General features: G+C 56.2%; 2 protein-coding genes across 2 annotated transcripts; both read left to right on the top strand.

Moving 5' to 3' along the window:
* Positions 1 to 665: 665 nt before the first annotated feature.
* On the top strand, positions 666 to 7,795 carry MKK02DRAFT_41242 (uncharacterized protein; the record flags this gene model as incomplete). Its single annotated transcript, XM_053091490.1, has 34 exons — positions 666 to 795; positions 842 to 901; positions 948 to 1,300; positions 1,338 to 1,379; positions 1,441 to 1,557; positions 1,602 to 1,651; positions 1,695 to 1,868; positions 1,928 to 2,224; positions 2,275 to 2,327; positions 2,361 to 2,490; positions 2,534 to 2,643; positions 2,689 to 3,033; positions 3,085 to 3,517; positions 3,566 to 3,638; positions 3,683 to 3,732; positions 3,783 to 4,002; positions 4,050 to 4,817; positions 4,852 to 4,903; positions 4,952 to 4,980; positions 5,034 to 5,172; positions 5,220 to 5,361; positions 5,409 to 5,495; positions 5,539 to 5,602; positions 5,645 to 5,722; positions 5,769 to 5,782; positions 5,837 to 5,978; positions 6,026 to 6,072; positions 6,118 to 6,196; positions 6,250 to 6,475; positions 6,519 to 6,537; positions 6,570 to 6,609; positions 6,654 to 6,826; positions 6,873 to 7,300; positions 7,764 to 7,795. The coding sequence occupies 34 exons, from the start codon at positions 666 to 668 to the stop codon at positions 7,793 to 7,795; spliced, it is 5,196 nt and encodes a 1,731-aa protein (XP_052941875.1).
* A 711-nt stretch (positions 7,796 to 8,506) lies between these two features.
* MKK02DRAFT_30645 (uncharacterized protein) lies at positions 8,507 to 17,413 on the top strand (the record flags this gene model as incomplete). The annotated part of the gene is made up of 43 exons (XM_053088099.1): positions 8,507 to 8,639; positions 8,685 to 8,738; positions 8,789 to 9,150; positions 9,195 to 9,236; positions 9,284 to 9,400; positions 9,451 to 9,500; positions 9,545 to 9,730; positions 9,782 to 10,078; positions 10,123 to 10,175; positions 10,210 to 10,339; positions 10,386 to 10,495; positions 10,546 to 10,609; positions 10,653 to 10,747; positions 10,933 to 11,365; positions 11,412 to 11,484; positions 11,531 to 11,580; positions 11,628 to 11,847; positions 11,895 to 12,707; positions 12,753 to 12,804; positions 12,850 to 12,878; positions 12,927 to 13,068; positions 13,120 to 13,261; positions 13,284 to 13,394; positions 13,440 to 13,503; positions 13,550 to 13,689; positions 13,734 to 13,866; positions 13,926 to 13,972; positions 14,017 to 14,092; positions 14,143 to 14,368; positions 14,414 to 14,449; positions 14,479 to 14,518; positions 14,569 to 14,741; positions 14,789 to 14,853; positions 14,906 to 14,931; positions 14,976 to 15,336; positions 15,382 to 15,440; positions 15,487 to 15,556; positions 15,626 to 15,777; positions 15,809 to 15,830; positions 15,860 to 17,042; positions 17,096 to 17,121; positions 17,177 to 17,209; positions 17,258 to 17,413. The coding sequence occupies 43 exons, from the start codon at positions 8,507 to 8,509 to the stop codon at positions 17,411 to 17,413; spliced, it is 6,846 nt and encodes a 2,281-aa protein (XP_052941874.1).
* Positions 17,414 to 18,010: the final 597 nt, after the last annotated feature.

Here is an 18,010-nt window from a genome sequence, read left to right as displayed (position 1 = left end):
CTCGACCGGTCACCGCACCACAGTGCACACCACTTACCGTCGACCGCAACTTAGCCGTCTACATCTCACAGTCATTGGTTGACAGCTGTCAGACCAGTAGCTTACTCGTCCATATCCCCTGGTCGGAGCATACCATCGGATGCTGCTCATCGAAAGAAGGCATACTCACGCTGCCGGAAGGGCCGAAGGTCGAGGATGTGCCCGCGGTGAGATCTCCGACCTGCGAGCTCGGACTGCTCTGCAGTGGTCCCACGCAAAGGGCCTTCTCAGAAGTTGCTCAGCTTCTCTTCATCTTCAGCGGATTGATGGCTACCGACACTCACTTGAAGGTCTCGGAGTCTTCTTGTTAGGCAGTCTATCATGGAGAAGCTGACACGACAACAACACGCACAACCACCGCAGTTGCGACTGCGGAGAGAGGCACGAATGTCCGAGCTGAGTAAGAGTGGTTGAGAAGCTCACTGAAGAAGGCTAGGAGAATCCTGGATGGTCCGAGCAGCTAACACCCTAGTCTTTTGGCACAGACAGCGAGTCTCCAGCGACTGGGTTCTTTCCTCACATTGTTCTTGCGTCCCTCGGTCTTGACATAGTTCACCTTTTTCGTTGTCCTCCTGGAAGATCCCCTGATCACTCATCATAGACAACGATAGTCATCGTCTTCTGGTATGGCTCCCGACAAGCGGCACAACGGCGATATGGGACATGGCTCCTCAAGGATCAGCGACGACCGCATGCTCTCCCAAGATCAGTGGTGTCGCGATAGCCAAAGGGCAGATCAGCTTGATGGACGCGGTAGTAAGTACTTCCAGCTTTGCTATGAGAGCACCTCGCTGACCCTCAGGCCTCAACACGTCCAGTGGACCCAACCACGATCGGCGCGGGCCTTCTGCAACCGTCGCCGGTGCGTCCTGCACACCCGATGATTCCACAGTAGCTGACGGTACCAGCCAACACCGCACCACGAGATCCCTTCAGTTCATGCTTGGATACAGAGAAGCCCCCACAGACGCCCTACAGTGACAGGAAGCAACGGGTCCGACCTGATACCCTCACCTCGAGACCATCTGAGCAGCGACGTTCAAGTACCGACCGGGCGGCGATCATAGCATTCCCGGACGTCTCCAGCATTACCACCGACTACTGCGATGCCCTCCTTCTGCCCACCCATTTCCTCCGTCTGAGCAAGGTGCAGGCGGAGCTTGCGGCGGCAAATGTCGAGAACAGCCCGATCGCGACGGTTTCTAGGGCCGTCAACTTCTTACTGGCTATTAACGCCTCCAACAAGCTGAACAAGCACCTCGTGAGTCGGGACGAAGGACGACTAGCTGACAATCTAGGCTTCGCCAGACAGCGAGTCCGTGCTAGGTCTCATCAGCGAGGTGAGTGCATCACGCATCACTGGCTTGGATGCTTGGATCTGAGTAGTCTGCTGACCATCAGGAATCAGGCAACGCTTTTTCGAGGCTGGTTGATATCATGCGCTGGGACAAGGTCGGCGAGAGCTCTTTCGATAGCGGTACAATGAGCTTCCAAGGGTGTTACATGGGATGGATCGGCGTGAGTTTGAAGATCGCGGTTCTTCGATCTCGCTGACTCGATAGTATCTCACTTCCGAATCCGTCGTCAAGAGCGCGGACCTCAAGGCTGTCAGGTACGTCTCTCTGGCATGGTCTTGGCCCCTTCTGACGGTGCAGCTTCCTCTATAGCTTAGTGAACGAGAACATCGAGCGTATCCTCGAGACACTCCGTAGCGGTATCGTCTCATGCGAGATGGCCGAGTCATACAAGGGCAATTCGCTTCGTACAAACGCTGTCGAAATTACGAGTGGCGTCCAGATCTTCAGGTCGACTGCTATTCTTCTCCGCAAGTAAGCTGGAGTGTCCCTAGCATTGCCAAGAGTGAGGGAGGAGGTAGCTAATCATGCAGCTACCTCGCGCGGATTGAATCTGCTCCGACCAGTCATCCTGAGCTGCCGTTGTTCGCTTCGTTCCTCTCGGAGTACTTCGAGTTCTGGGCAAGCGGTATCCTTCAAGGTCGCTTCGATGACAGCCTACGCAACAGCACCGAGGACCAGCAGACATCCTTCATTGGTCAGACGCGGGCGGAGATACATGCGCTACTGCGAATTTTCAAACCCAGTCTCCAGGCTGCGCCGGTTCAGGCCGCGTCGACCAGACCAAAGCCAGCCATCCCGGTCCAAAACACTGCTGCACCAGTCGAGAGGTAAGCTGCTTCCCCTGATTGGTCAAGATGAGCAAGCGGCTGATCTTCAGGGACCCCAATGGGCCTGGTGAATTCTGTCAAGAGGGGCAGAGGCACGACAATGGTGAGCTTTACTTTTACCGAGAGCTGACCGAAGATCACGCCGATATCGCACGCATCCAGATAGCGCCTACTCCTGATGAGCTCGCCTGCTCCAGAGACCCATACTTGCCTATGAATTTCGCCGGTTCAGCTCATCACCTGCCAGCGGATAGCATGGCGAAGATGTACGTGCTTGAAAGGGTCCAGTGTTCGATGCTGACGATGCAGACTTGACATCAACTATCGCTTACTCCGCGCCGATATCTTGAATCCTTTACAAGCTTGCGTCAGGCACGTCATGGAGGACCTCAATCGGAAGGACTTCAAGGACACACAGAGTAAGTGGTCCTCGTCCGGACTTGAGGATTGCGCTGATGAAGCAGCCGGCGGCATCATCAAAATAGGCGGAGGTGTCTTCGAATGCGAGTCGGCTGGTGGAGACTCAGTGCGAGTACAATACATGCCCCGCAAAGACAAGACTGACCAGTACAGCAAGCTATCGATCCTCACACACCTCGAATACACCGACTGTCGCCTCCACTATAGGCACGGACTGGTTGCACAGGTCCAGACCAACAGTCCCCCGGGGGACGCACGGAGCGGGAATCTCTGGCAGCGTCGGCAGTACTGGAGGGGAGGGAAGCAGCTTTCTTGCGGCGGTCTTGTAGCTGTCGTGACCAAGGAGCCGGATCTGCCGGCGAGCGTGGAGCTTGCGTTGGTGACGAGTTGTAAGTGTCGGTATCACCTGCCCTTTCAGAAATGGCTGACAAGACTATCAGTTCCCGATCAGATACAGTTTCTCGACCGCAAACCCATCGTCGGCGTCGAATTCTCACTGTCTTTCATCGATTTCGCCGCAAGAGTGAAAGTTGCCCACAAGCTGCAAAGACAGATAGGAGATAAGAAGACAATCCGCGTACTCATCGACAGCTCAGTGCTGTATCCGAGCGTCCAGCCCTTCCTTGAGGCGCTACAAACCGCCAATCCACATCATTACCCGTTCGCCGATTATCTCAAACACACCGACTTTCTCCAGGATGGCATGGTCACCGCTCTCCCATCCTACGCGAGAGATCCCGGCTTTATCTGGAATCTCGACTCCCTCCTCCAGGACGAGCACAAGAGCGAAGTCTGCACTATGGATCCGAGGTCGGCTACTTCGGTACAAGCAGCGCGAGAGCGCATGCGGATGATCGGCAAACTTGATCCAAGGTGAGTCCCATCCATTCATGCTTATCTGGAAGCATGCTGATAACTCAGTCAATCCGACGCGGTCATTGACGCCTTGACCAGTGAGGTTGTCGCTGTCCAAGGCCCCCCGGGTACCGGCAAGGTTCGTCAACTCTTAGCTTTGACGAGGTTCATGCTGATAGCTAGACTTTCACCGGTGTCGAGCTACTTCGGCTGCTCATCACCAATGATGTGGGGTAGGTCGGAACCCCCATAACAACCATGGAAGGAGGTGCTGACAAAGTAGACCTATACTTCTCCTCGCCCAGACCAATAACACCGTCGACCAGGCCATGAGAGCGGTACACGACAAGGACGTTACCAAATCCATGGTGCGACTCGGCGCGGGGAGCAAAGATGCAACTGTCAGGGAGTACAACTTGAGTGAGCTGGAGAACTCGCAAGAGCGATCGAGATTAAGGTGCGAGATTGGGAGAGCCTTGGGAATCATGCGCGCTCCCGAAGAGGTACGCCAGCGCGGCCATCTTGTTTCTGGACTTGGCTAATACATTAGCAAATGGATGTACTCGCTGCTGAGATCATTCAACGACAACCCACCGAGAGCCAGATCCTCTGCCAGCTCCGTGCTGATTATCCTGCGATTCTAGACGACCTGGAGAATCCAGTCGAATGGATCAAAGAAGTCGGGACGCTCTCCGTGGACAGGCACGACCGACGAGCCGACGCTGGCAGCTTCTGGCGCTTCTGGAAGCAAGGCCTCGATCTGCAACATCTCCGCAATCTCGCCAAACAACCGGAGGGGCCGCCGGCGAGACCTAAGTCAGACCTCTCCGACCGATTCGCCGCACTTCCCCCTCCCTCGCTCCCCGCACCATACCTCTCACCAACTTCTTCCGCTGTGGTGGGCGGTCGGCCATTATGCCCTACGCCTACTCAGCCACAGTCACGCCTGTCACATGCTATGGGCTCGACCGGTCATCCTCCCAATTCCCGCAGCTCGGACGAGCTCGCGCATGACAGCTTATGGCGCTCCGGTACGTCCGAACCGAGCCTTGCGAATGTACTGCGGGATCCAGTGTCCTTCTGCTCACGGTTCGGATTCGCGAAGCTGCCAACGATCCCTCAGACCAGCCGAAACCTCGATGTACTGCTTGCCGATGGCGACATCTGGTCATTCTCGATGGACGAACGCCAACGGATCGCAACTGCCGTCACAGAGAAGGCCAAGGGAGAGGTGCCCGCGGAGCTCCTGGCGAGGTTCGGGGATCTTGTCAGGAGGCACGACAACGCGAGACAGAGCCACGAAGAGGCTCAGGCAAATGTGAGTATTTGAGGACATCAGGAGCTAATGGCAGCACCGAGTCTTCATTCTGCAAGACATCAAGTTGATAGGATCGACTACCGCTGGTGAGCCTTACTCCTGTCCCTTCCCTCTGAACTGTGCTAACCTCGCAGGCGCTGCGAAGCTCGCGTCTGTTCTCAAGGTCAGTACGCATCCGCTCTCCTGTAGTGAGGCTAAGGCCGATCTGACGTGCAGAGATATGCGCCAAGAATCTTGATCATCGAAGAAGCCGGTCAAGTGCTCGAGGCCCACATCCTGGCGACGCTTTTCCCCAGTGTCCAGCACCTCATCGCGATCGGGGACCCCAAGCAGCTACGCCCGTCCGTCAGTCATGGTGAGCAATACACTTCAAATGAAGCGAATCGGAGAGCTGATTGGCAGGTCTGTCAGCCGAGAATCCCAGAGGCGGCAAGATGTACCGCTTCGACATCAGCTTGATGGAGCGCCTTACCGACGGAGGTCTCCCGATGAGCCAGCTGCAGATCCAGCGCCGGATGAGGCCGACTATATCCTCTTTGATCAAGTACGTTTCACCCTCTCTACCAAGTCACGATCGAAGCTGAGCGGAAGGAACACCTTGTACCCAAAACTGCAAAATCACGAAGCGGTATTGGCGTATCCGGATGTACGGGGGATGGGGAGAAATGTCTACTTCCTGTTAGTACCAAGTATTGCTGTTCAGGATCAGGCTGACCAGCAGTGATCATCGCCATCGAGAATCCCAAGCTGGTGATGATGGGTCTAGCAAGTGCAATGAACATGAGGTGAGATCCGCCACCTTCACAAAGATCTTGCTGACATACAAGGTGGCTATGGCTCGCGATCTGGCGCTTCACCTGCTGAAGCAAGGTCCGTACTCGGAGCCCGGAGATATTGTGATCCTGGTGAGCCCTTGGTGCTTTTCGTGGAGACCTCGTGCTGATGCAGCAGTGTGCATACCTCGGGTCTGTCCTTGCCAAAACATCTCGTCTTTGAAGGACCAGCTGATACTTGGACAGACAACTAGACAAGATGAAGCTAGCCTTCAGGGGACAAGTCACGATCATGGTCGACGAGCGAGAGCAAAGCGAGCTGGACAAGCTGGCGCCCAGAGGCGGGGAGAATGTAGGCGTGCTCAAGGAAGCTGACTTTGCACAGCAAGTGAGTAGTCTGAACTTGACCCCTGAATACACCAACTCATTTCCTAGGTCTTGCTTCGGACCATCGACAATTTTCAAGGCGAAGAAGCAAAGATGTGTGTTGATCCACCATTATCATAAGTGCTGTCTGACAATTCCAGTATCATCCTCTCCCTGGTTCGCAACTCTGGCCAAGGAACGCAAAGCTTCGCATCCTCCTCGACCATCGGCTTCCTCAAAGTAAGCCATGCCAATCGGTGGAATGCTTCCGGGAAGAACCGCTGACAGCGCAGTCTGACAACCGCACCAATGTCGCTTTATCTCGCGCCAAGCATGGCCTCTACATCCTCGGGAATGCCGTCCAATTCGCCGCTGGAAGCTCAATGTGGAAGACGATCGTCGAAGAGCTCGAGGCTAGCCACTCCATCGGTGACGGGTGGCCAATCGCATGCGCTCTCCATCACGATAACGTGGCTCATGCCAGGCAGCCTGGACAGATATCGCAATTTGCGCCTGATGGTGAGTGAAGCCATCTGCTCGAGGAGCTTGGCTGACTAGTCAGGGATCTGCTTGCTTCAATGGTAAGCTGAGGTATAGCAAAGCTGACATTTAGCGACGAGGACTTGCCATGCGGTCATCGATGTCGCCGAAAGGTTGGTTACTGACACTCGTATGTGTTTTTCAGCTGACGCTCCAGTGTCACCGAGACGACCGTGAACACAAGCTCGTCAAGTGCTACGGACGTTGCCTTCTCAGACAGGCGATCTGCGGACACCCCTGCGCCAAGCGCTGCGGAGAGGAATGCGGGGAGTGCGATGTGCCCCGCAAGGGAGTCTCGCTGCCGTGCGGTCACATCGCAGACGTCGCTTGGTGAGCTACAACGGCATGAAGTCGCTGCAAGAGCTGATGCCGCCAGTCACCAGACTCGAGCGCTCGCCCAAGTCAAGTGTAGCGGAAAGGTGCCCAAGCCGTCCACAGATCGAGCTCGCATCGCTCTTCGATCGGAAGTCGAGTACCTCGAAGCCAATTTCGACTACTTCCGGAATGCAGCTGCTGTATGGCTCGCAGATCACCATACTCGCAAGGAAGTTGCCAGCATGCTGGATGGCGAGTACGAGAAGGCAAAGTTGAGATTGGAGGACAAGTTCGAAAAGATCATGGGCAAGGTGGGCGACAGCGAGGACTTTCGCGTGTGGGCGATCAGGGTGGTTGGACCGGTCGTCAAGGATTACCTGCAAGATTGGGAGAAGTTTACGGAGAGTGTCAGGCAATCGGCGGTGCATCGACCGATGGCTAGAATGGGGAGGCTGGCGATAGCCGAGGCAACGGCGGAGGCTTCGCATGGTATGTTCGATTCCGGCTTGGTAGCATACTGTGACAGGCTGATATCTACAAGGGTCAAGCCGTCCGATTCATCAGGTGTGTCGCGTCTGGAATGACTTTCATCGCGATGCGAACCTGACCCCATAGTGTTCGAAGGATGATACTAACTCGGCCGCAGAGGTGAGTATGCGCTCCATTTTCTTCTCTGGCTAGGCTATCACTCATGGGGCAGGAGTCAGACCGCCCCGAACATGGCTGCTCTGCGAATAAGGGGCGACATTCCCACCACACCGATCACGCACGCAATGTAACTATCCCGCGATCAGGAAGGGCAGCATCGGACCCTTGAGGCCGCCCATATCGCCGGCGCTAGGCGGCATGGAGATGAGGATGACGGTTGATAGGGAAGCTGGAAGAGCCTTTGTAGCCGTCAGAGATCATTTGTAATGTCATGAGCATGAAAATATCAAAGCTATATGGTCAGGCTACATAGAGAAGCTCTACGTGTATCGGTAAGGGCCCGGCCAGCTCTAGAATTCACCCGGACCCGGATATCGCGACGCGTCCGGCTTAATTTCCCCAGATCCCCGGACTTAGAGTTCACCGCGACCAGAGCGCAACGTTCCACCACTCTTCAGTTGACATCTTCCCTACACAACTTGCATATCCACTACCAATTGGACGTAGGCCGTCACGAATGATCTCAAATAGTCGTCGGCACTGCGCAGTAAAAAAAATCGGGCGAGCCTGGGGATGAGGCTGTCCTTCTGGATCCCAGCCGGAGATCGTTGTCACACGAATTCTCATGACACACATCCAGCTGTGTCCAGCTGCTCATACCTTCTTCGGCTTCAGCGCACTATCGGTAGCTTCAGCTGAGTGAACCTTGCCCTCTGGGGTCTCTTTGTGCGCGATACGTAGCTCTGAGTGGGATACCAGGAATCCGCCCTGCGGGACTGACGCGATTTGATGGCGACCGACCTCCACCTTGTGTGCGATAGGAACGGGTGTCCGCTCGATCTTTCGTACCTGATGAGATGGTTACCGGCACGGTGGTCAGGCACTGACTTGCTGACAGTCCGAGCGCAGCCGCAGCGAGGCGCGGGTGAGCTCGTCCAGCGAGTATATAACCTTATCATCCGACTTGGTGTACTGCTCTTCATCTTGATTTTGGTCCCACTGATCTTAGTATCTTGATATATTGCCCAGGTGCTATTAATCCTCAACATGACTTCCAAAAACAAGAAACCGTGTCACCACTTCGCCAAAGGCCGCTGCCGGTACGGCGATGGCTGCCAGTATTCCCACGATCCGGGCGATCACGTCAGCCAGGTTGGCTCCAAGTACAACGGAGGCTCAGGTAAGCTCATCTTATCTACTCCTCCGTGATCAGCTGACGAAGCAGGCTTGAATCATACTGCGCCGGCCCACACCCCCGCTGCAAACGCCAGAAACAACGGTCAGTACGCCTCCTTTGCGGTCTCGGAAGTCACATGCTAACGGGATCAGGTTCGCAGCACACCGGGAACGCGCCTCCTGGCTCTTGCCGGTTGTTCTGGAGCACGGGGACGTGCCCGCACTCCTTCGGCTGCAGGTTCAGGCACGACCAACCGACCTCGACCAATGCTCATCCCCTCGCCACCAACCTCGGCCAGGATGCCAACCTGACAACCTCTGCTTTCCCTGACATCGCCAGCGTTACCACCGACTCCTGCGACAGTCTCCTCAAACCTACCAAGTTCCTTGCCCCCAGCCGGGTTCAGGCCGCTCTCAAAGACGCGTCGGATCCGGCAAAGAGGATCTCAACGCCCGCCGTTGCTGAGGCATTCCTTCTGGCGCTGAACGCCGCCAACAAGCTCAACACTCTCTGGGTAAGTCCACGTGATCCGCGCAGTAATCTAGGCTGACGTGATAGACCTTTGAAGACCGACAGAGCGTCCTCAAACTCGTTTCTCAAGTAAGTCGGCCGGACCGTAGTGCAGCTTGGAAGTAGCTGACTCATAGGAACCGGCAGATGCTCTCTTGCGACTTGGCGAGATCATGCGATGGCCCATCATCGGCGATGCAACGATCGACAAGCGAGCCATGAGCTTCCAAGGGTGCTACATGGGCTGGATAGCGGTAAGTCCAAATCTGAGCTTCGTGACTGGTGGGAGAGGCTGACGAGATAGTATCTCACTTCAGAGTCCGTCTTGAAGAGTGCCGTCTTTGCCTCCGTCAGGTATGCTCTTATTGTCGCCGTCATCATTCCAGGCTGACTTCAAGCTCGCTCTACTCGCCAGTAGAAGGCAACATCGCGCAGATTCTTACTCATCTACTCAACAACATCCAGTTTTGCGAGCAGGCTGGATCGTACAAGGATCCAGCTGGTGCGCGGTACCTCCGCATCAAAGTGGTCGACGTCATCAGCGGTGCTCAGATCTTCAAACCGATCGCTACTTTGCTTCTGAAGTAAGTCTTCAGTGCTCTGCCGGACTCGGGTTTCTGAGCTGATCATTCCAGATACCTCGACATCTATCGGTCAGCGCCGACTACCCACCCCGAGCTACAGTCATTCGTCCAGGACTTCTCGGCTCATTTCGAAATCTGGGCGGACGGCATCATGCGGGACCGCTTCGTCGACTCCCTCAGCGCCAAGAGCGAGGTCGAGAAAATCTTCTTCATCACCCAAACTCGCAAGGAGATCAAGACGCTACTTCAGACCGTCGAGCGGGCTTTGCCGAGCCAGGAGGATGAGCCGGTCTACACCGGTCCGAAGGCGTTCTCGGCAAACCTGGGTATCCTGGCTGCTCTGCGAAGGTAAGCTCTTTCAGTCAGTGCTTATCGGTCAAGCTGACAATTAGGGAGTACAACGGGCCCGGCGAGTTCTGCGAGGATGGACCAAGGCATGACAATGGTGAGACGAAAGTGGCGACCGTAGCTGATAGTAGATCATGCCAACATCGCCGACATCCAGATCCCGCCTACCTCGGAGGAACTGGCCTGCACTATCGAGCCGTACGTTCCGGCCAATCTGGTAGGATCGGCACACCACCTGCCGGCGGATAGCATGGAGAAGATGTAAGTAACTCCGCCAAGTCGCTCATAAACTATTGCTGATCACAAGCCTGGACATCCAGTTCCGCCTGCTTCGCGCTGACGCAATGAACGCTCTTCGAGGGGGTATCCAGCTTGTCCTGGATGATCTCAATCAAGAAGATTATCCAAACACTCAAAGTGAGCTTGGAGCGCGTTCAACATCATCGAGTCTTCAGCTGATGAAACAGTCGCGAACATCATGCGCAAAGGTGGAGGGCGCTTCAAAGGTCATCCGACTGGTGGAGATCACCTGTAAGTCCGATCCCGGCGTGATGATGTCAAGCTGACACTCCAGTATGCTGCCTATCATCAGCAATATCGAGTACCGTGGTCTCGCGCTGAACCACAAGCATGGGCTCGTCCTGGAAGTTCGCGGCGACAGCCCTCCCGGTCCGTCTCGAAGCATCAGCACCGCTCAACGACGCCGATTTTGGGAGCAAGGCAAGCGCCTTCCCCTCGGCGGTCTTGTCGCTCTCGTCACCAAGGAAGCCCACGTTCCCGCTACCGTCAGCCTAGCCGTGTTGACCAATTGCAAGTCCAGGTTTAAGCTCTAATGATCCATCGCTGACCTCCAGTCCCGTCCGACATCAAGACCATTGATCGCCCCGGTACCAGCGCCATCGAATTCGGCCTTTGCTTCGTCAACTCCGCCGATGGTCTTCGAGCGGCCGAGACTCTGCGCTATCGGGACGAATCCAAGGGAGCAGTTCGCCTGCTCATCGAAAGTCCGGTCCTGTACGAAAGCGTTCGACCCTTCCTCGAGGCGCTACAGCGGACGGACCCGCTCCGCATACCCTTCGGCGAGTACATCAAGCACAGCGAGGACTCCCGAGCCGGGACAGAAATCGCTCTTCCCGCTTATGCGAGCGTGCCCGGTTTCACCTGGAACCTCATGATCCTCCTCAAGCCGGAACACAAGGACGAGGTCTGCATCTTGGAGCCGGGCTCGTCAACTTCAGTGCAGGCCACCAGGGAGCGGCTGCGCCAAATCGGCAAGCTCGATCCAAGGTAAGCCACTTCTGCCTGTAAATCTGAATCATAGCTGATATCGCAGTCAATCCGACGCGGTAGTAGACTGCATGAAGAATAGTCTGTGCTTGATCCAGGGTCCTCCGGGTACCGGAAAGGTGAGTACGCTCTGCGTAAGATCGAGTCCCCAGCTGATCAGTCCAGACTTTTACTGGCGTCGAACTGCTCAGATTGCTATTTGCCAATAACGTTGGGTGAGTTCTTGGAAAGTATTACGCTAGGTCGTCAAGCTGATCCTTAGCCCGGTCGTCTTACTCGCTTACACCAATCATGCTCTCGACCACATCATGCGCGCTGTCCACGATGGCGATGTCACCAAAGACATGGTTCGGCTTGGATCGCGGAGTAAAGACGAGATTGTAAGCCAGTACAGTCTGGAGGCGCTGGAGAAGGTTCAGCCCAAGACCAACCTCACCCACGAGATTGGCAAGGCCGCGGCGGGGATGAAGGATCTGGCGACCGTAAGCCCCTTCTGCTCAGCTTTCTGCGAGTTTCACTGATCCTCCAGCAAATGCAGAAGTTGTCGCTCAGTATCACCCGGCGCCAAGCGACCGACGCAGAGATCTCCAACCATCTCACCATCCACTTCCCGGAGTTCCAAGCCTGCCTGGACGAACCAACGGCTTGGATCAGCGTAGTGTACGAGTACACGTCCGATACTTCCGGATGGCAGAACGTCGGAGGCGGAGAAGCAGTATCCAGCATGTGGCGGTTCTGGAAGGATGGGCACGACCTTCAGCACCTTCGCACCCTCGCCACCAAACCTCGGAAGGCGGTACCTGCACCCGTCGCTACCACCGTCAACCAGTTCGCCGCTCTTCAGATCGAGGACGATCAGTCCTCCAACGACTCGGCGGAAGCGGACGATGCGCCCGTCCCCGTCGGATCAGCCTCGGACATGTGGTCTTTCATGTTCGTCAAGCCCGATATCGAGTCGTGGGAGGAGGCGAGCATCACCGACCGTGGTTCGGTCTCGGACACCGAGACGGACGCTTCGGACAACTTTACGCGGCCGGGTCAGCATGACTCGAATACAACCCGCCAGACGAGCATCTCGGACGCGGTGCAGGACGGAGAGTCCTTCTGCTCCTTCTTCGGCTTCGGTACGCTTCCCGCCATCCCGCAGACCGACCGAGATCTCGATGTCCTGCTCGCCGACGGGGATATCTGGTCCTTCTCGATGGAGGAGCGACGCCGGGTCGCCGAGTTCATCACCGCGCAAGCCAAAGCCGACGTGGATGAGGAGTCGCTGGCGTTGTTTGAGATGTTGACAAGGAAGCATGCCGAGGCGAGGAGGGCGCATGAAGAGGCTGTGGCCAACGTGAGTATAGCGATAGCGGCTGGTCAGAATGAGCTGACAGGACAGCGCCGAGTCTCTATGATGCAGAAAGTCAAGCTTCTTGGCTCCACAACTACAGGTGAGCCACTTTTTACATTTCGAAAAAGCCATAGCTGATATTCAGGTGCTGCCAAACTTGTCTCGGTCCTCAAGGTATGTTTCTTCCCTCCATATTATCCACGGGTATTTGCTGAAGATCAGGGATTTGCGCCCAAAGTTCTGGTCATCGAGGAAGCCGGCCAAGTGCTCGAAGCCCACGTGCTCGCTACACTCTTCCCCAGCATCGAGCACATCATCGCCATCGGAGATCCGCAGCAATTACGACCAAACGTCAGCTGTTATGGTAAGTTGGACTTGCCCCTCAGCTGCAGAAATTGCTCAGCTGACAATGTAGAATTCTCTGCCGATAGCCCAAAAGGCTCAGAACTCTATCGCTTCGACATCAGTCTCATGGAGCGCCTTGCCGATGGCGGTCTACCGATGAGCCAGCTTCAAGTCCAGCGTCGGATGCGGCCGGCGATATCATCATTGATAAGGTATGTTCAGCTTGACATTCAGTCTGATGTGGACGCTGAAGATCAGGAACACCTTATATCCGAGGTTACAAGATCATGAGAGCGTCCTCTCTTACCCCGACGTCCGAGGAATGGGCAAGAATGTCTTCTTCTTGTAGGTCGATCATGCGCCGCACCCCGAGTTTGAGCTGACCCATAGCGATCATCGCCACCGGGAAAGTCACGCTGCCGACGAGGGGTCCAGCAAGTCCAACGACTTTGAGGTGAGCTTGCAAGCTGAACACTCGAGAGGGATTCGCTGACATCCAGGTGGCGATGGCTTGCGAGCTGGCGCTGTATCTGCTCAAGCAAGGGTCATACTCCGCCGAGGGAGATATCGTTATCCTTGTGAGCCAACCCATTCCGCCGAATGAGACGATGCTAATGTTTGTTCAGTGCGCATACCTTGGGTATGTTCCTCGACGCTCACTTCTCCCCGTACTGACCAAATTAGTCGATTGCTCAAGATGCGAGAAGCTCTTCGCGGCCGAGTCATGGTCCTCATCGACGAACGAGACCAGCGCGAGATCGACAGGCTTGTCCCGGAGGACGACGACGATGCGCCTGGAACGGCCAGAAGAGTCGAGGTGGGGAAGCATGTGAATTAACTCAAGGCTGTCATCGAGGGGCTCGCGCTGATTTCTAGGTACTGCTCCGGACCGTCGACAACTTCCAGGGCGAGGAGGCAAAAATGTACGTTCTCGGCCGAAAGCAGTAGAATCCAGCTGATAAGATAGCATCATCCTCTCCCTCGTCCGCAACTCTGGCGACGTCGATGGTCAAGATGCAGGACAAAACATCGGTTTCCTCAACGTAAGCCGTGATTGGCGAATTCTAGGCTTGTATCCAGGCTGACGATGCAGTCCAAAAACCGCACCAACGTCGCTCTCTCGCGAGCCAAAGAGGGACTCTTCATTCTCGGAAACGCTCCTCAGCTCGCCGCGAAGAGCAGGATGTGGGAGACAGTCATTGACGAGTTGACCGATACGGACGCCATCGGTGATGGCTGGCCCATCGCATGTTCGCGTCATCCCGAAACGCTGCGATCTGCCAAGGAGCCGGGCCAGATCTCTCAATTCTCTCCTGATGGTGAGTCGGGCAAAGTGACGCTTTGGGACTAAGCTGACCTTTCAGGTGGATGTCTGCTGCAATGGTGGGCATCCTGCGAAGGTCTATTCGGAGTCGGCTGACGAGTACAGCAACGAGCCGATGCCGTGCGGTCATCTTTGTCGGCAGAAGGTGCGTTTCTCGTTCGTTCCGGACTTAGTTGGAGTTGAGCTGACGTACAGTGTCACCCTGACGACCGGGACCACAAGCTGGTCGAGTGCCGTCAGCTCTGCAGCAGGCTCCTGCCGGTCTGCGACCACCCATGCACAAAGGCCTGCTCGAAGGATTGCGGGGTCTGCGAGATGCCCTGCGCGGCGGTCTTGCTTCCATGTGGTCATCGAACGGATCTGCTATGGTGAGTGCAGCTGTGTATTGGGAGCGACACTGGGCTGACGTGAATAGTCACCAGACTCGAGCTCTGGACGAGGTCCGCTGCGCCGAAAAGGTCATCAAGCACTTCTCCAGATGTGAGTGGACTTTTCTGTCTCCGAAGAAAGAACGGTAGCTGACGATCTGCAGGCGAGCATACCATCGAGGTTGCATGTGTGAGTCCGCCATCATGCGCAAGATGACCCAAGCTGATCTCTAGGGCGAGAACGTCGACCTCAGCTCGTGTCAAGCTCCATGCGGGCAGTATCGCAACTGCTGCGGCCGTACCTGCACCTCCACCTGCTCGGAATGCCAGCATCTCAACGACACCAAGAGGACCGCTGCACCTCTCACGCAGATGGACGCGAACGGCAACATCGTCCAGGTCCACTCCGCCGTCGCCAAGATCAACCGGACCCGTCATACCGCTCACCCATGCGGCAAGGTTCTTCAGATCTGCAGTCACGACTGCAGCGGCAAGTGCGAGCCCGGCCACGTCCACCCGCCGTGCACGGCTCCTTGTCTTCAACAATGTGCGCACAACAAGTGCAGGAAGGAGTGCAGAACTCCCTGCAAGCCTTGTAAGTCGTCTGTCTCGTGCAGACGCACAGTAGCTGATGGTTCAGGTCAAGAGCCTTGTTCTTGGCGTTGTGAGCATCAAGCGTGTGCTCTTCCTTGCGCAATGGTAAGTCCCTCATTTGAGCAGTAATAGGAGTGAAGCTGACGACCAGCCTTGCGACCGCCTACCTTGCGATGTCGTCTGCCCCACGATCTTGCGCTGCGGTCATCCCTGTCCATCAGGTACGTCCACGCCTTCCAGCTGCAGGATTGAGCTGACTATCAGTCTGCGGCGAGCCATGCGACAAGCAGCTCTGCCCCCTCTGCGCCCCGGAAAACAAGCTCGGCGATATCGTCGATTACATCATGCAGTCCACCCTGGCCGACGTCATTGCCGAAGACCCCTCTACTCGCTTCATCACCCTCGAATGCGGACATATCTTCACGCTCGAGTCGCTCGACGGGTCGATTCATCTCGCCGACTACTACGAGCAGGACGGGAACGAGCGCTGAACGGGTCTCAAGGATCTGGCGCCTGATTTCAAGTCTCGGCCGACTTGCCCAGCCTGCCGCGGTCGGGTCGACTCGCCTCGGTACAGCCGCATCACCAAGCGGGCGCTCATCGACATCCAGGAGCAGCATGCTATCCACAACATGACGCAGAACCTCGATCGGTACCGCAGCACCGCGGCGCAGATCAACTTTGATCAGATCATTGCCTCCGTCCCCGAACTGTTGCGGTCGGCAACTGCTTCCAAGCATCACCGTATCCCGCTGCAGCAGCACCTCGACGCTCTCTTGCGGATAGACGAGCGGGACAAACGGTGTCTGCCGAGCGATACCTTCGTCGTGGACCTCAGCAATCACTTCCATATCGATGGTCACGTTGCGTCCATCTGGAAATCGGCCACATCCTCGGTATTCCAGGTCTATCGGAACCTCGGTATGGTCGTAAACGTCGCGCGCTCTCCGCACGTTGCTGCGTACGAGTCTGCGGTCGCAACACTCTACCGAGAAGAGCTGGACCGGCGAGGGTCAGCCAATGCCGCCTACTCTTCGGTCGACATCGCAATGATATGCGCGCGTCGTCGTGTGGGAGCGCCATTTCCACGCGGGGAGGCACGTTTCAAGATCGAGGCTCTCCTCATCACCCTCGACCTCCGGCTCAGGCTCGCCGAGGTCGCAAATGCCTTCTCCACTGCGTTGCGGGTCACCATCCCACCTCCCGAAGTCGACTACAAGGGACATACCCTCGCCCGACAAAAGGTGTGGATGGCAGATCGCTTTACTATCCTCGGCACCTTCCTTCTCAAAAGCTGCCGGCGCGACGCAGACGTGGCTTGCAGTCTATCCGCCGACGCTGAGGCTCATCGTTTGGCTCTGCGTTCAGAGCTCAAGAGCCTCGCAGCCAACTTTGCATTCGGCCGACAAATCGCAACCGTTCGGGTCGCCTTCCAACACCCACGGGCGGACATCGCGGGCATGCTCGATGTTGAGCGGGACCTGGCGGCCCAGCGGATCACCCAACAGTTCTCGGAGATCTCGGACAAGACCGTCAATAACCCTACCTTCCGGAAATGGGCGTTGGAGGAGATCATCCCGGTGGCGGAGGGGTACCTGCAAGACTGGGCGGACCTTTCCCAGGCGGTTCGGACGGGGACAGTATACCTTCCCGTCACGGCCAGGGAGAAGATGGAGGTGGCGAAGGCTGTAGTGGACGCCTCGCATGGTAAGTTTGGATACTCACTCCTCACTCCTGTAGTACATGCGCTGATATACAAGGGGGGACTGCTGGTCGGTTCTATCAGGTATGTTGCTCTGCAGAAGGATATAGTCGCCGAGAAACCACTGCTGACTGAACAGTGTCCCAATGGTCATTCATACACTGTCGCCGACGTGAGTTTATCATCCACCTTGAGCTAGACGGGACGCTGATGTCTGCAGTGCGGTCAGACCATGGTCGAATCAGAATGCCCAGAATGCGGCGCCCCCATCGGCGGACGGAATCACAACCTCCGTGCGGACAACGCGCGCGATATGGAGATGGAGAGGTTGGCGATGGAGGGGGGTGCTCAGATGAACCCGCATGCGGACCTCTGAGCTTTCGAAGGATATGTCGGGGCGGGACATAGGCGGGATCTGGGCGTAATCATCGGAACGGATTATTATGAGATTTTGAGTAGGACAGGAGGGGCTAGTCAGAGTACTATCTTTGTGCACGTATATATCATCATCATCATGAATCCATGCAACATGTGCGGTATGCGCATGAAGCTGGCCACGGCCGAAGCGGGAGGATCTCGTCCGGTCCATCTCATGATCAGCTGGATCAGTCACGTGCGGTACCACGAGCGCTGGTGGATCCGGCTGAGAAGCTGTGCTTGCTCCTCATCTTTCCTGTGCTGCTACTTCCTCTCCGCTGACTTCTCCTTTTCGGCCGCAAGCTCCGCGCCGTTGTACCAAGCCAGGAATGGCGGCGGAATGCCAAGTCATTACGCAGCTATGATGACGAGAAACCTTATCGGCGCCGAAGCTCGGCACGTCGGCGTTGCTTCGGCGGAGATGACCGGCCGGATCCGGCATGCGGGAATAACGCCAAGATCCGCCTTTGCAAGCCCCAAGCTTCCGATGCATCGCCACTCTACAACATCACGAGTCAGCAGTACTCCTTCACCGCTTCTCATCTATCTATAAGTA

The sequence above is a fragment of the Dioszegia hungarica genome (genome assembly GCF_025882075.1).
Source record: "Dioszegia hungarica strain PDD-24b-2 chromosome Unknown MKK02contig_31, whole genome shotgun sequence".
Taxonomy (NCBI): Eukaryota; Fungi; Basidiomycota; class Tremellomycetes; order Tremellales; family Bulleribasidiaceae; genus Dioszegia; species Dioszegia hungarica.
This window is presented reverse-complemented; position numbering and strand designations above follow the sequence as displayed.